General features: G+C 43.7%; 1 protein-coding gene across 1 annotated transcript in view; it reads right to left on the reverse strand.

Annotated features, from left to right (window-relative positions):
* Positions 1-1405, reverse strand: part of LOC311492962 (butyrophilin-like protein 2) — a gene marked incomplete at its 5' end in the record, with an annotated part of 32947 nt that extends 31542 nt beyond the window's left edge. The window contains one exon of the mRNA XM_084551422.1: positions 1264-1405. Coding sequence (XP_084407548.1) covers positions 1264-1405 — 142 coding nt within the window. The remainder of the gene's footprint in view (positions 1-1263) is intronic.
* Positions 1406-15537: the final 14132 nt, after the last annotated feature.

The following is a 15537-nucleotide window of genomic DNA, read 5'->3' on the forward strand; positions in this document are numbered from 1 at the left end:
AGCGATATTGTCAAACAAGTCAAACAAATATTTCAAATAGTATCAAAACTGAAAATCTCTTGAAAATATTACAAAATAAATAAAGAGTGTGTCTTATGTGCGTTGATGTGTTTCCAGCGACGTACCGCACCTCCACCAAACATCGTGGGCAGACAGTCGTTGTCCGGTCCACCACTCGCTGCCATCACCGTTATGTTGCACCAGGAACCAAAGTGTTCCCACACTGGTGATTTAAATGAAGCTCCACACGTCTCTTAGTACATCTATGCTCCACACTCTCAATGACTTCTTCTTCGTCTGTTTTTCTTCTTCTGTAGGCTAATGACGTTAGCTTTAGGCTCATTAGCGCCACCTGGATTGAAGTGAGGACTCGACTTTTTCTTTAATTTAATAAACTACTCACTCAGACGTATTCGCCTTATGACTACGTGCACCAAACCGTGATGACCGCGGGACGAATACAAATACCGTTACACCCCCCTCTCTACTTTTAAGGTCAGGCTTAAGACTTTACTTTTTATAGTTAGAGCTGGACTGAACCATCCCTTAGTTATGCTGCTATAGGCCTAGGCTGCTGGGGGACCATGCACCAAACACATGTCCTCTACTCTCTTCTCTCACATACCAACCTCCTATGCTCTACTTTCTTTTCTCTGGCACAGAGCTCTTGTCCTCTAATTTCTTACGTTGAGAAGAGTATTAAAAACTTTCAAATGTACCTTCCAGGTTTATCTGAAACAGACTTTTAAAGAATGTGTGATTCATTTGAATGTAACTATGAAATGAAATATTTGAATCTATTGACAGCCCTAATTAGAAGCATCTCATCACATTAGCAGAAACACAACACATCATCTTTACAGGAATGTCTCCCCAGACTGTTCCTAATAATATGAAAACACTGCTGCTTTCAAACTTCATTCCTGGATCACATAAAAACCTGAGTTAGATTTTCATCCTTTCATCGTTGCTAAATGTCTGTGAGAAACTCTTCCTTACACTTTTCTCTAACACTCTTAGAAGGACCCATCACCTTCCTTCAGGTTTTCCAGTCTTTGACAGAGTTAATACTGGTTCTGTCATATCTTGTAGCATGAATGAATGAATGAATGAATGAATGAATGAATGAGGTGCTGCTCTTGTCTCCACTGCTGTTTGTCAAATGTTCTGCTACAGAAAGTGAAACCTCACAAAGGTTCAGTTGAGTCTTTTTCTTCCTCCTCATATTTAAACAGTGAACACATGTTGAGGTTTGTTTCTGACCTTTGACCTGTAGATGTACGTCTGTCACTCTCAGTTCTTCTCTTCCATCACTGATGGAGCAGGTGTAGTTGCCGCTGTCAGAGAGGTGGGGTTTTGTCAGAGTGAGGCTGAAGTCTCCAGTGTCTAGAGCATCAGGCGTCATCGATGTCCTCCCCCTGTAAACCTGGTTCTGACCTTCAACTTCATCTGTTTCTCCTCGTTTGTGGACAGATTTGGGACTGAGATCGTTCCTGGTCCAAATCACTGTGGGGTCATCTTCAGGTAATATACCAAAGTAGTGGCAGGGTAGCAGGACAGACTCCGCCCCCTCATTCACCTGCACCACACCTGCCAGGGCATGCTGGGAAACTGAGAGGACACACAAAGAGAAAGACAAATCAGCTGCATGCTGTGGGTTTGACTTGACACATGACTGACTGTAGGTCACATTATCTGCAGGGACCAGAGAAACCAGTTGAACTATCAGTCAGTCAATGAAAAACTACATTTCATTCACAGACTGAAGTCAAAGAACAGATCATTGAATGTGTTTTGACAGTTTTCATAGATTTGGCTGAAAAACTTCCTCTCTTGCTCAAAGTAATGAGTAATGACATTTGTAAGATTGTGTTGATCAGGTCTGTCCTCTACTCCAGTCCTGGAACAGTTTAGAGTTCAGTCAAGCAGAAGATGATTTTTAGCTCTAACTGATGAATGAACTCATGGTGCACCATCTCTCAGGACTGATCTCTGCACTACACTCCATCAGTAAAAGGCCTCCTCTGGTCCTGATACTAACACAGAGACACATCTCTTCTTTAACAGCACCAATCTAAACCACAAACTGTCTCAACATCCAAACTAGAACTCCAACCGTGTTATTTGTAGGGGAACCAGTCGTCCTCTCTATTCTCCCACTCTCTGGAATTTAAATTTACGAAGTTGTTTTGCAGAAGAACTCTTCTAACAGATCAACCTTTTACACCTTAGCCATAAAGGTGCCATGTCCAAACACTGAACAGACCCATGCTATCGGATCTCCCTAATGCTGAGGACACCATCTGAGCCAAAAAGACAGATTTACACTTCTTGTGGAATTTCCCACTCTTGTTTCTGGACTAATTAGTTCTGAATCGAAAGAACATCAACGCGATGTCAGGAACTACAAAGAATGAATTGACTCCTTTTTGACTTCATAGGACAAAGTCTAGAAACCTTAATGTTATGTTCAATTATGTTTTAAACTTGGGATGTACTAATTTTTCTTTGTTTGGGAAATATATATGCAAACATGCTTTTCACAGGTTTTTGCTCTCCCCCCTCTCCGAGAATGACCGAGAGAGTGGAACACAGATAAGCAGGTCGTAAATAACTTTCTCTCCCCAGAACCAGACTCTGATCTGCATTCTCCTCTCTAAAAAGAGCCTAAGTTTGATAATATGACTATTGAAAATGTAATAACCTGGTAAGTTATATATTATTGTTCAGGAAGTGCTTACGATCACAATGAGACAATTCTGATCCTTGTACGATAAAGCTAGCCCAAATTCACATAATTTGTCACAGTAAGGATGGATCAACATTGCCGTCAAGTGGCTATCTTTAAAAGTATTTTCTCTCTTTTAATCATTGAAGTTAAAGCATGTAGGACCTTAGATATGTTCTTATATACGCACTATGCTGGTGCGGTCCAGCATAGACAAACAAAACTAAGTACTTAAATCAAAAGGTTTTCAGCCTAAGTATTTTGGAACTATTAGGGTGAATAAGCACAGATTCACAAATTCTCAGAAGTTTCAAAGTTTCAGAAAGTCACCAAACGGGCAGACCATTATCCTGCAAGATAAGTGGGGATGCTTCCAGCTTCTGAGTGTCAGGCACAGTCTTTAAATAGGATTCCTGACCAATCAGTCCATCCAGGGGCGTGGCGATGAATCTCCCAGATGAAATGTGCCACACCTGTGTGTGGTCGGCCGACTGAAATGGCAGGGGCCATAACAACTTTATTAAATAAATATTTGTTCACACTTAAGAAGTTGTTTGTGATGTTGTTTTACAGCAGAGAATGACTGTTACAAATTGTAGTAAAGGATTCACTCCTTCAGATATGAAAATTATTTAACTGAGACTGATAAATTGATTTAAACCGTGTTCTTCCTACGATAACAGGAGGTGGTGCCCTAACGAGACATTTAAAAGGTGTACAATATCCTACGTCAAGTATTCAGAGATGGCTTCTTGCTTTCACAGATTTACAAGTCTGGAACACTAGGAAGCTAACATGCAGCAAACACAGAGAGAACATCTACTGATTGGAGCAAGATGTTACTGAGAAACATCCTTCATGTTCATGGTCTGCTTGTCCATAAGGTCCAGGGGGGCTGGGTCCAAAGTCAATGCTCTGTTCTCTTGTCTTCTTTCTAGCATTTCTAGCACTCAGCTTAGGAAACATGGCCTCATTCTACAGATGTTTGTCTTTCTGTCCACTCCAGGACACCGTAGCTCACTGTGTTTGTGTTTGATAGTTAACCTCTGACCTGGTTCCAGTTCACAATGTCAGGAACAGAAGACTGGACCGACTGTTCTCTGATCATCTGATACATCCAGACATGTGATAGTCAACGTTCTGTCCTCTGTGCTGCTCAGAAAGCTTTGGATCATTTGTGTTGATTCCAGTAAGAACCCATTTGAAGACTGACCTGTTGTTAATGTGTGAATGTTCAGACTTTTGTCTAGAGACAGAAATAAACAGGACGGAGGCTGTGAAGTCCAGACCAGGACATTCAGTTTGTTCCAGTCACTGAAAACCTGTCCCACATTCACCACTGGAAACATCAGGATAGATAGGGTGAATGAAAACAGCTGCTGTTTAATAAGGTTAACATTTCTTAACCTTTAATATGTCTCTGTTGCTTGTTCTCAGTAATGTGGCATCTGGATGAGGAAACTAGTCGTCAACATCCCCCCATGAAGAAGTCACTAGCTGACAGTTTGACTTTCAAACACATTGACATTTGTAAATGTTTGTGTCCAACAGTGAAGTCCTGACCTGCAGCCAGATCATCAAGCAGTCGTTAGCTCTGAGCTCACCTTCAATCTGTTTGATTCTTTCTTTCTTGATGTGATTTTACATTTACAGCAGTGATTAGAAACAGTCCACGTGAACAGAACATCAGACTCTGCTTCTGGACGTGTCCCTCAGAGACAAACTAAGAACTAATCAAAGTTGAAACAGGTCATCACTGACTTTCTTTAAAGAGACAGACGTGAGAGAAATGATGTCAGACTGAAGTGAGAATCAGATCCAGGAAGAAGATATCTTACCGTGAACGAGGATCACAAACACCACCAACGTCTTCATCTTCCTGTCAAAACTCCAAGAACTCAGTTGATGTGTTTGAACTCTTCTTCAGATCAAGAGACACTTCTGACTTTCCTCCTCTCGTTATCAGCTCAAACTGTTTCCACTGAAGTGAAAGTGTTGACTGTAAAGAAACAGGAAGATGGAGTCTCTCAGCAGCAGCCACAACTATAACATCAGTTTCCGTCAGTTGAATGTGTCGGTTTGGTTTTTGACGAGGGAGGACAGGATGTCTGGAAATGTCAGCTGTTTGTCTTTAAATATCAGGTGACAGGTGAGATATGTTGCTGTTGTCGTGGAGATCATTGTCAGTGACACGCAGAGCGTCTGTTCACTTTCCTTTTATTCTCATCACATTTCTTATTGATTTGACTACTGCCCATCCCCCCATCACTAAAGCTTTCATCTGTTCTGGGTTCCTGCTCAAACTTCCTGGTTGACAGGAAGTTTGAACAGAGAGAAGAGTTATTGCTCTAGAGCCACATGTTGTAACTAAAACTCTGACACATATGTAATAACAGACTCTTTGGATTCATGTCTGTGTCTGAACACAGCTTGATTTATTAAATACAGATGGATCTGTGACTTTGTCTCTGTCAGACTGAACTGAACTCAACACTCTAAATGTGATCCACATCTGCAGTGTGAACACATGAACATTTCATGGCTGCAGCTGCTGCCAACATGACTTCTGTTCACGTCAACATTATTTTATTCACAACGTCACTTTTGTCATTTGACATATTAGTCGAAAAATCAGAAGTCCATCAAGTCCCATCACAGACATTTAAAAACATCATGATGAGAAAACATTTCTTACACCTTCAGCTCTCACTAGTAAAGGAACATGTTTGAGGGTTTTATACGTCCAGAGTTGATCAGAAATCACCTCTGCAGTCACTGATAGTCAGTCTAACAGCAGCCTGCTAAACAACACGTTGCATAGATTTAGGATGTAATCTGGATTTGGAACTAAAGGATGACTTTTTAACAGGAACATGCGTGACGGCATTTTAACTGGCAACCGGCTTCTAGACGCCGTTCTTTGTTCACGGGTTCGCTGTGGTCGTGACGCGCTCCAAGTAAAACAATCACTTCCTCCTTTGAGTTGTGTACGGCGTTTTATTTGCGTCTGGTTCTCAGTGTCCACAATCATTATCAATAAGAAAAAAAAACAAGAACAAAAACAAAAAGGAGAGCGGTCAAAAAACATTATGGCTCTCCGCTGTCTCATCTGAGACACCTGTGCCACTCTCCCCTTTTGTCCTCATTTCCTGGGAGGCGGCATCACAACTACGAATAATCAGAACAGTCAAATGAAATAGTAAACTTCATCTAAACAGTTATGCTCCAGTTCAAATGATAATAATAATCAAACCAAATATACAAAAATGGCTCTAATACATATTAATACAGTCATCATTTATTCTGAATGAATAGAAAGAAGTACTTTGATTTAAAGCTATTTCATTCATTTAATCATCAAAACATGAACATTGGGTCTAAATCTACATTGATCATGATTTGTCCATATTCTCTGCTCCTAGTGTCTCATTAGTCTGGAACACATTTACAATCTACAGTCAGTCTCCAGAACTGAAAGAACAAACTGATGAAGGCTGACAAACCACAATCATACAGTCTCTGCTGTCCTCTGGTGTCCTCTGGTCCTGTCCTCTGTTTACCTTTAACCTCTCTGCTCTGTCTTGTTTCCTTCAGAAAAGAGATCCATCAGAGCTGATCCTGGACAGACTGTCTCTCTACCATGTAAAGCTCTGAACAATGAATCTGTCATAGTTCTAGACTGGAGCAGAACTGACCAGGAGGAAGATGAATATGTTCTTTTATATCGTGATAAGCAGTTAGATCCAGAGAACCAGCATCCATCTTATAAGAACCGAGTGGATCTACAGGACAGACAGATGAAGGATGGAGACGTGTCTCTAATTCTGAAGAATGTGACGATAGAGCACAGTGGAACATACGAGTGTCGTGTTAAAACTAAAACAAAGCGCAGGAAGAGAGCCATTTTGAAAAGTAACCCCATCAGCATCATCAGACTGGAAGTAGTTCCACCAGGTGAGTGAGTAGAGTTGAGTCTGTGTCTTTGTCTCTGATCAGAGTTGAAGCTGCTTCCTGGTTGTTGATGTGAGAGAGAAAGATCTCAGATCAGATGTTTGACTTTTAGAAAGATGTTGTTGATGAGACTTTCTAGAAAACAGCTGGTCTGAGTGATGTGATCAGAGTGCAGTAGATAATGTCTGACAGCAGTTTGTTCTTCACTCATCAGCTACCTCACACCTCACACCTGCTTCTGTTGCTTCTCTGATCTTTAAAAACATAAAGAACATGAATCCTGATCCATAGCAGCCTCCTCCTGATCAATCAGCTGATCCTCAGCAGATTGAAATGTCTCCGATCAGTTTCCAGCTGAACTCTGAGTGTCCTGCTGCTGTTTCTTGAGGACAGACAGGAGTTAACAATGCTGGACATCCAGCAGACATGAGCAACCCACTGTAGCAGCTGACCTCCAACACTCAGCAAACAGCAGGACTGTATCCACAGAGGAAGGACTCAGTGGAAGCTCTTCATTTATTCCTCTGCTCATCATTTTATGACCTAACAGCTCCAACATTGTAAAACGCCTCTATTAGAAACATGACTGAATATTCTGTTAACTAGTAAAATGTGTCCTGAAGAAGAAGAGAACCACTAGGACTCTGATGAAGGCCTTCAGATGCTAAGTCTTCTTCAAACCACTGAGCTGTCTAACCCAGGAGTGACCTGGATGATGTGCTTTAGCTTCATCAGTCTGTACTCTGTCTGATATTTAGTGTTCAACAGGGAGTCTGCAGACTGTTTCTTCAGCTTCTTCTATGTTTAATGTTCATAATATTCAGTAATCATCCTGCTTTGCTGTGGTCTTCTTGTTGACAGCAACAACAGATGTGGATGAAATGTTGCTTCATTCAGACTCATTGTTGGGACCATGGAGTCATTCATTGTGTTGTGTTAACACTTGGAACAGTAACAGTGATTATTATTGTTAATAACCATGTTATTGTCATAAAGCACAACAACATGTTGAGGCTTCAGTTTTAATGTTTGCTGCATTGATCTGTGTTTGACCTGAGGATGGACCAGACATGAGATGAGCTGCTGACATGAACCTTCTCTGTCTCTGTGTCCTCATAGTTTACCAGCTTAGCTCAGTGGAAGGGTATGAGGGGGACCAGTCTGTCCTGCTGCCCTGTGAGTCTCAAACTTTAGACCTGGACCACCCCACAGTGGAGTGGATCCGCTACGACCTCAGTCCTTCAACCGTCCACCAGCGTCAGACAGAAGGTGATGAACTGAAAAACCAAAACCAGCTTTACAGCGACCGAACATCCATGAAGACTGACGCTCTGACAACTGGAGACTTCAGCCTGAATCTGAGGAACCTCCAACCGTCTGACAGTGGAACCTACATCTGCTCCGTCATAGACTTTAGGATTGGATACCAGAGACTGAGAGATGTACATCTGCAGGTCAAAGGTCAGAAACAAACCAGCTGCTGTAGATATAGGTCAGAGGTAAGAGGTCATGTTGTTCTTTATGTTTCTCCACAGAACCACCTCCAGTCTGGCCTACAGTTCTCTTGGTTCTCCTGGTTCTCCTGGTTGTTCTTGGTGTCGTTGGGGGTCTTCGGTATTATTTTCGACACTACTTCATGTCAGGTGAGTCTCTACTACTACACTACCCATAATGCTGATGGTAACATGTGTCCTGTGGAGGAGACTTGTTCCAGCTGCTGAAAGAGTTCAGAGTTCAAACAGCTGCTACAGAGAGCTGAAGAGAAACTTCCAGGTTTAGTTCCAGAAGTCAGAAACTCTTCATCAAACATGTCTGCAGCACTTTACAGGACGCTTTGACTAGTTACCAAGGAACGAGTCAGGAAGACATCAGGAACAAACGGAGACACAATCCAGCTCTAATCAGAAGCTCCTGACGTCCTCAATCAGGACCTGAGCTCTGAGCTCATGAGTCCAGGTCTCTCCCAGTCCCAGTAAAACCAGAGCAGAGGGTTAGGGTTCTTCCTCATCCATTCATCTGATTGGTTCCTCATTAGTTCCTGACTTCTTCTATGGTAACTGCTCCAAATGTCCTGAAGAAGAAAACTGGTGTTCAGTCACAAACTAGTTTCCACTGGTTTGTGTCAGAGGTGTGACAGACGTCAGGTGAGCTCAGGTCACCTGGTTGATCCACGTCCTCAAACAAACTGAACACTGAGAGTCCTCCACCAACATGAGACACATAGACAAGGATGGACAGAGACGTCCTGTTACCATCAGAGCTGCTGCTGCTGTCTCTACAGCTGATGATGGGATTTGTTGTCCTCTCAGTCTACCAGGTGGAGGTGGATTCAGGGGTGGAGTCTGTCCAGCTGATCTGCAAAACCACAACTCACCTGCCTGAAGACGCTAAAGTGGAGTGGATGGACAGAAAAGACAGGATGGTCCATGTGTATCAGAACGGCTCTGACCAGCTTGAAAACCAGAACCAGATTTACAGAAACAGAACGAAGATGAATGAAGACCTGCTGAAAACTGGAGACCTCAGTCTGACCCTGAAATACCCCACAGATGGAGACACCAACATCTACACCTGCACCGTCTACAACAAGGAGGGAGACATCCTGAGAGGGACATCAGTGCTGCTCAGAGTCAAAGGTTTGTCTCTTTCTTTCTTTCTTTCTTTCTTTCTTCCTTTCTGTCTGTCTTTGTCTCTAACTGTCTTTGTCTCTAACTGTCTTGTGTCTCCTCTGCAGACAGAGTCCAGGTCCAGGATGTTACGTCTCCTCTGATGGCTGTAGAGTCAGTTTGATCAGGTTGTTGATCTTTGATTATTGATCAGTGAAGGATCTGATGGACGATGGATGAAGAGAGGAGGACTCTTTGTCAGCTCCTAGTCCTGGTCTGAAGACTCTTTAAGGATCAGTGTTGATCAGCTCTGTGTTATGGCCCAGTGTGATGACCTTGTCCTCTCTGTTCACTTCTGCTAACTGACCAGTACAACCCCCTGTTCTGTTCTGGTTCTCCCTGACCCCTGACCCCTGACCCCTGACCCCTCCCCTGACGTTGGACCAGTTCCAGTCTGCTGTCATCACATCCTCTGGTTCAAGGTTCAGTCAAACTAACATCCTGGGAGTGTGTGTCCTGTGAGGAACATCTCCCCATGATGCTAATCTGACCGTTACTGATGTTTACTGGTGCTGGTTCAGTTCTGAAGTGAGTGTCGTCAGGATTTCATTTTCCTCTGACTAGAAAGAGCAGAGAAGGTGACTGAGTAGCATCCACCTCCCACTGCTGCTCCTTCTTCTACCCTTTAAGAACCGTGGACTCCTGCTACTCCCTCTACTCCTCCAGCTGTTTTTATTCCTCCCTCACATCTGGGCCCGTGTGAGCCGCTTCAGCTTGGTCTGGTGCATTTCAGGATCATGTATCCAACATTGTATTTTATTTTTCTATTAACGTGCTGATTGCTTTTTTAATGCTTTTCTATTCTGCTGGGAGGTTTGTGTATTTATTGAAGCACCTGAAGAAGAAATGCAGCCTGAGATACTAATACTGTCAAAGAGTCCATCTACAGATGGAGTGAATGAGCAACATGTAGAGGATGGAATGGCTCTAACTGTGATGGAAAGGTCAAAGCTCCAGTAAACCCTCCCTCTCTGTGTTTGTCAAGCTGATGATGAACACTGTTTGCTGCACTCTTGTTGTCCTGAGCTTCTTTGCAGAGCTTTGATGAATAAAATGAAGCTGAAAGGATTTGCTGGCTGCTTTCTTTTCTGCAGTCTGAGAATCTAAAAGATGTTCAATCCAGAGTCTAATCTCTCTGAGTCCAGCTCAACCAGTCCCACACAAACTACAACTACAACAACACAGCAGCAGTTTTCCAGGTAACGTCAGGTCAACAACCTGCAGAGGTCACAGTCAGGTCTTCAAATAGTCCAGCAGTCTCTCATTATGTCCTCAGTTCATCTGGAACAGTTCAGAGTGACGTCTCTCTTCATATCTAACAGAATAATATCATATCAAATCCTAAATCAGGCCTGGTTTCAGTTGAATGATGTCCTGCTTGTACAACAGAAGGAAGAATATTTCAATGAAGCTGATAGAAAGCCTGTAGGCCTCCAGACGAGCCTCGCCCTGGAACCAGAGAACAAAATGGAGGGAGGAGTGTTTTCAGAGCGTCTCTGGTTTCAAGCTGCAGTCGCCTCCTCCCCCACCGTTGGAGCTGAATGAGGAAGTGGTTTTATCAGACTGAGCTGAACTCAACCATGTCTGTGACGGCTGCAGTCAGTGTTTGTCGTCCAGTTCCGTGTTGAATGCCAACCTGGACTGGCTCCTTTCTGGCAGCAGCAACTTCAAAATGTTGATGTGAGTGAGAGCAGGGGAAGTCTGAGTAGAAGTCATCTGATGCTGGTTTAGAAACAGAGCGGAGAAACCCAAAGCCACAACACTGAGTTCTGAGCATATGTGCTGGTTGAGAGTAGAAATGGATAGAAACAGGTTGAAGAAGCTGCTGTTCTGTTCAGTCTTCTCATGATCAGGGTCATGATGTTGCTTTGTCAACAGGAAGTAGAGACAGTTCCTGGAAACAAGTCTAAAAGTGTCCGAGCTGCTGAAGCTGCTGCTGATCACATATTTGACTTGATTGATATTAAACAGCTCTACTAAGTATTCACAGACTAAAATCTAGACTAGACGGGACTCTGGCCTCAGGACGTCCCCGTTATCAGTGAGCAGCAGGTTCAAAGAGGAACTCAGAGATCAGACTGTGTTACTGTTTGAGTGTCTGCTCAAGAGTCAGTCCCTGGAAAGTCTAATATTTAGTCACATTCTGGTGGGTTTCTCTGCTCTGGGATTCAGGGGATTTCACTGCAGTCGCTCTGAAGCACTTTTTAAAAACTCCACAGAGTCTGAATCAAGTCAAGTGGAAAGTTTTCATGGTCATCAGCACCTCCCCCTCAGTGTGAACCAGGAAGAACAGAGCTGTTCCTCTTTAACACAATCAACTGTAAAAGGCTAGAAAGACTTTCCTCCTGTTCATGTGGCCAGAAGAATCAAAGGAAAAGAAGACAAAGTCTCCATGAGACACAGACATGTTGTGGACGGATGTTAATCCAGAGTCTGAGTGTGGACTCTGTGTCTGGATGTAGACGTTGATCACACCCACTTGGCCGTGTTCCAGACAACGGCAGCTGTATCTCTCTACAGATCTGAAACTCAGAGTCAGACTGAGCGACGGCCTGCAGCTAATAACCGTCTTCAGGGACAGAGAGGAGTCCTGCATGGCTCTGAATCAACCTGGTCCTCGAGTTGTTGTTTGCAGCACAGTCTGAATCAGGAAGTGGTTTCAACAGAGACCTGAGCTCTCCCTCTTTAACCAGCTGCTCTGTAGAGAAACACCTTCAAGAATCCAGATCCATGCAGTTCACATCATGTTCTGGAGCGTCCTTCTTTAAATCTAATCCACTGAGTTTCATCTGAAGGCGGTGTCATGATGTCATTGTCAAACTATTAGGCTCGTTCGACTTGATGCAGATCTGTGCAGATCTGACTTGACGTGATGCATGCTGGGATGGACGCAATGCATACTGGTTAGAAATCCTGTCCGACTTGTGTCAGCCGGCGAGGGACTTACCACCACGTCACCATGTCACATGACCTTAAAATATCGCGGGAGTCTTCGCCTGCAGTCAGATCTTGCAGTTGCTTTCCACGAACTGCACGACCGGAAACCCGCCCTCATGACGTCAGTTCAAAGACGTGATTGGGCAGTTTGGGAGGAATCTCCTCATGACGATTTTGACGTTTCTCGCTTCGTTATGTTGGAATATGCGAAAATGAACAGAAATGGAAGGGATACCTTCTTATATGTGATTTCTGCAACAATGGTAGGCTGGCCTACTGAAAACGTTGTACATCTGACTGCAGTTCAATGCAGAGTTCATTTCTTCCATTAAACAGTAAAAAGGCATTTTTAACATGTTGGTAACAGTAGAATAAGCGGGATAATGGACTTCACTCCATTAGACTATCCGAAAATAACATTAGCCTGGGCAATTGGCTCAACTGTCAGCACGCTCGCCTCCCGATCCGAGGTGCTGCTGGTTCGAGTCCGGGCGTGTGCAGAGCTGAATCGTGCAGGTTCAACACAACGCAGGTTACATTCTAAGGCTTGGCGTTGGGCCGTTTTACCATCTAGAACGCGTGCATTCAATTTGTAGAAGTGTCGTCCATTATCCTTTACTTATATCGTAGTACTGCTTCTTCAGTATCATCCTAAATTGGTTTAGTGGGTAACGCGTCAGTCTGGCGATCGGCCGTCCGTAGTTCAAATCTTGTTAACGGTAAGTAGATTTTTGGGGTTCTTCTTCACACCTGTCTGTCCAAAAATGAAAACAAATGGCATTTAATCTCCATCTCAATATCTTTCTGTGAATTCGTTTCATGGTTGAGTTACAGGTGCTAAACGACTTTGGGTGTAAAAGTAAATATTCAAATAAGTAGCCTAATCAGCAGTTCATTTTCGCCAAGATTGGAGACCAAAGCACTATGCTACTTAATCCTTATTCAGTAGATTTGCTGCTATTCACAATCCTTTGCATGCAGCATGCTTGTTGTAACACGGGTATAAATTCCGGTAACTCCAAAGCTTCTATTTCGTCGGCAACAACGAATGCAAACACCGCGAGATCCGCCATTGTTTACATGAAGTTGACCATGTCCGACTTGTCTGCAGCCGTTTTATGCTCCACCCCTACAGTCGGCGTAAGATCACGTTGACGTATGCACCTAAGGCTCAGACAGGCGCAGACATCTCAAACGAACCTATTCTCTCTCTTCCTGTCGTTCAGCTCTGTGACTGAAATGGAAGAAAGTAAAAGGCCAGAGAGTGACACACATATCTGTAGACAGCAGAATGAAACACAGCCTGTCAACCACTGAGAAGAATGGTTTTCATTTGAAATGTTTTCTTCTTCTCTGCTGCTGCTTCAGGATTCTGACTGTGTCAAGTTAAACTGAGAACAATGAGTCAAGGAGCACAGAACCACAGATCAGTCTGAATCTGACATGATGATCACATGATTGATTTAACGGAGAAACACCTTAGAGTCTGACAGGAGGAGGAGGAGGCTCAGCTGAGGACACAAGTAGAGGACAAGAGATGATTGGCTGGTTGAGACTGTGGCACATCTGATTGGTTCAGATGGAAGCAGCCATAGTCAGCTGATTAGAAAGGCGGGAACAGAGAGAGAGAGAGTTGAGGCTGAGTGAACTTCCTGATCTTCATATCTGAGTCTCTATGTCAGACACACCCAGCAGAGTTTCTGTTCAAACCCTGTGACTGGGACTCAGTGGCTTTACTGTGGCTGGGTCTTAATGTCAGCTGATGTGTTTCTATGTGCTATGCTACTGATCCAGATCTCAGTTTGTCAGTGAAGAACAAAAAGCTGCAGCGTTCACTTCCTGGTTTCCTTCTTTGATATTTGCTGTAACTCTCAGTGTCTGTGAGGATACAAACCTCATACCTTCACGTTCTTCCTCCTCAGACGTTCCAGACTCCAGAGTCAACTCCATCATGTGTTCATAGACTAACTGAAGCTCCTGTGATGCCCCCTGCTGGCTGCATCTACAGGATGCTTTTACCCAGAGTGCTTCACTCCCCTCTGACGCTCCACTGACAGTAACGTATTACATGTAATGTATTTACAAAACAAAATAAGAGTAACTGTATTCTGTTACAGTTACAGTTTAATTTGCTGTATTATGAATACAGTTACTGGGGCGGCACGAGCACTTGGACTTTAATAATCTGCGTTGCTCCATGGTTTTCTATCATCTGTCATATCTGTGTGGGGATATTGTCGCCCCCTGCTGCTGAGAAGGTGCCGTGAACAGAAGCTGTGTGAGAGAAAGAGAAAGAGGAGGAGGACAGTTCCAGGACCCAGGGGCGTTACTAGACCTTATTCACTGGGGCACGTGCCTTAGTAAAAGTCTCCAGTGTCCCAGTAAAATTCTAGCGCTGCTCTCGCTGAAAATGGCATTCATGAGCGCATCTCCGTGCCTGCTTTAGTCATGACTTGAGCCTGTCACTTACCAGCCAGTAAAAAAAAAACAAGGAAAAAAGAAAGGGGCCATAATAGTCAATCAGGAAATAGCACCTCTGTAGCTGGGTAAGATTGAATGCAACAACCAATGAAAATCGTTCACATGATTCTTCCGAGTGTTTCGTTGTACACACACACACACAGTACACAGTGGAAACCGCTTGTGCTCTCTCCCTCACACACACACTCACACCATGCGTAGGCTGCATGCACACATGCGGACAATTAATAATGATTTATACGTATACTGTAGAGAGAGCCCTGTAAAAGTAGCCTATACTGTTTGTGAAGCTGTCCTACTGTAAAACTAAACATAGCCCTCTGATAAACTATTCAGAGATGGACATCAGAAAATTCTTCCTGAACAGGGGCAGAGGGAGAGGAACAGTGAGGAGAGATGAGGAGGACGAGGGAGGTATGATAATTGTCCACATTAATGGTAGGCCTAACATTAACATTTATGCTGGCCTGTGCCCCAGCAAAGCTCTAGGTCTAGAATCGCCCCTGAGTTCACCTTCTTCCGTATAAAGCCGGACATACACTGTGCAATTGTCGTTTCATCTTGAGCTGATTTTCCACTCATGCAACAATTTTTTGAATCGGGCTGGATTTCGTCTCAATCGCGTGTCTTGCTTCGTGCATTAACGAGGAGAGATTAACACCTCACGACGAGCTCCCGATCACAAATCGTCAGTCGCATCAGAGCATCAGGCCGTATAGTGTGAGAACATGATTCGTGGGCTGCGAACTTTTGAACTCAGCGATCTAGTCGTGT

The sequence above is a fragment of the Chelon labrosus genome (genome assembly GCF_963514085.1).
Source record: "Chelon labrosus genome assembly, chromosome: 1".
In the NCBI taxonomy this organism is placed as follows: domain Eukaryota; kingdom Metazoa; phylum Chordata; class Actinopteri; order Mugiliformes; family Mugilidae; genus Chelon; species Chelon labrosus.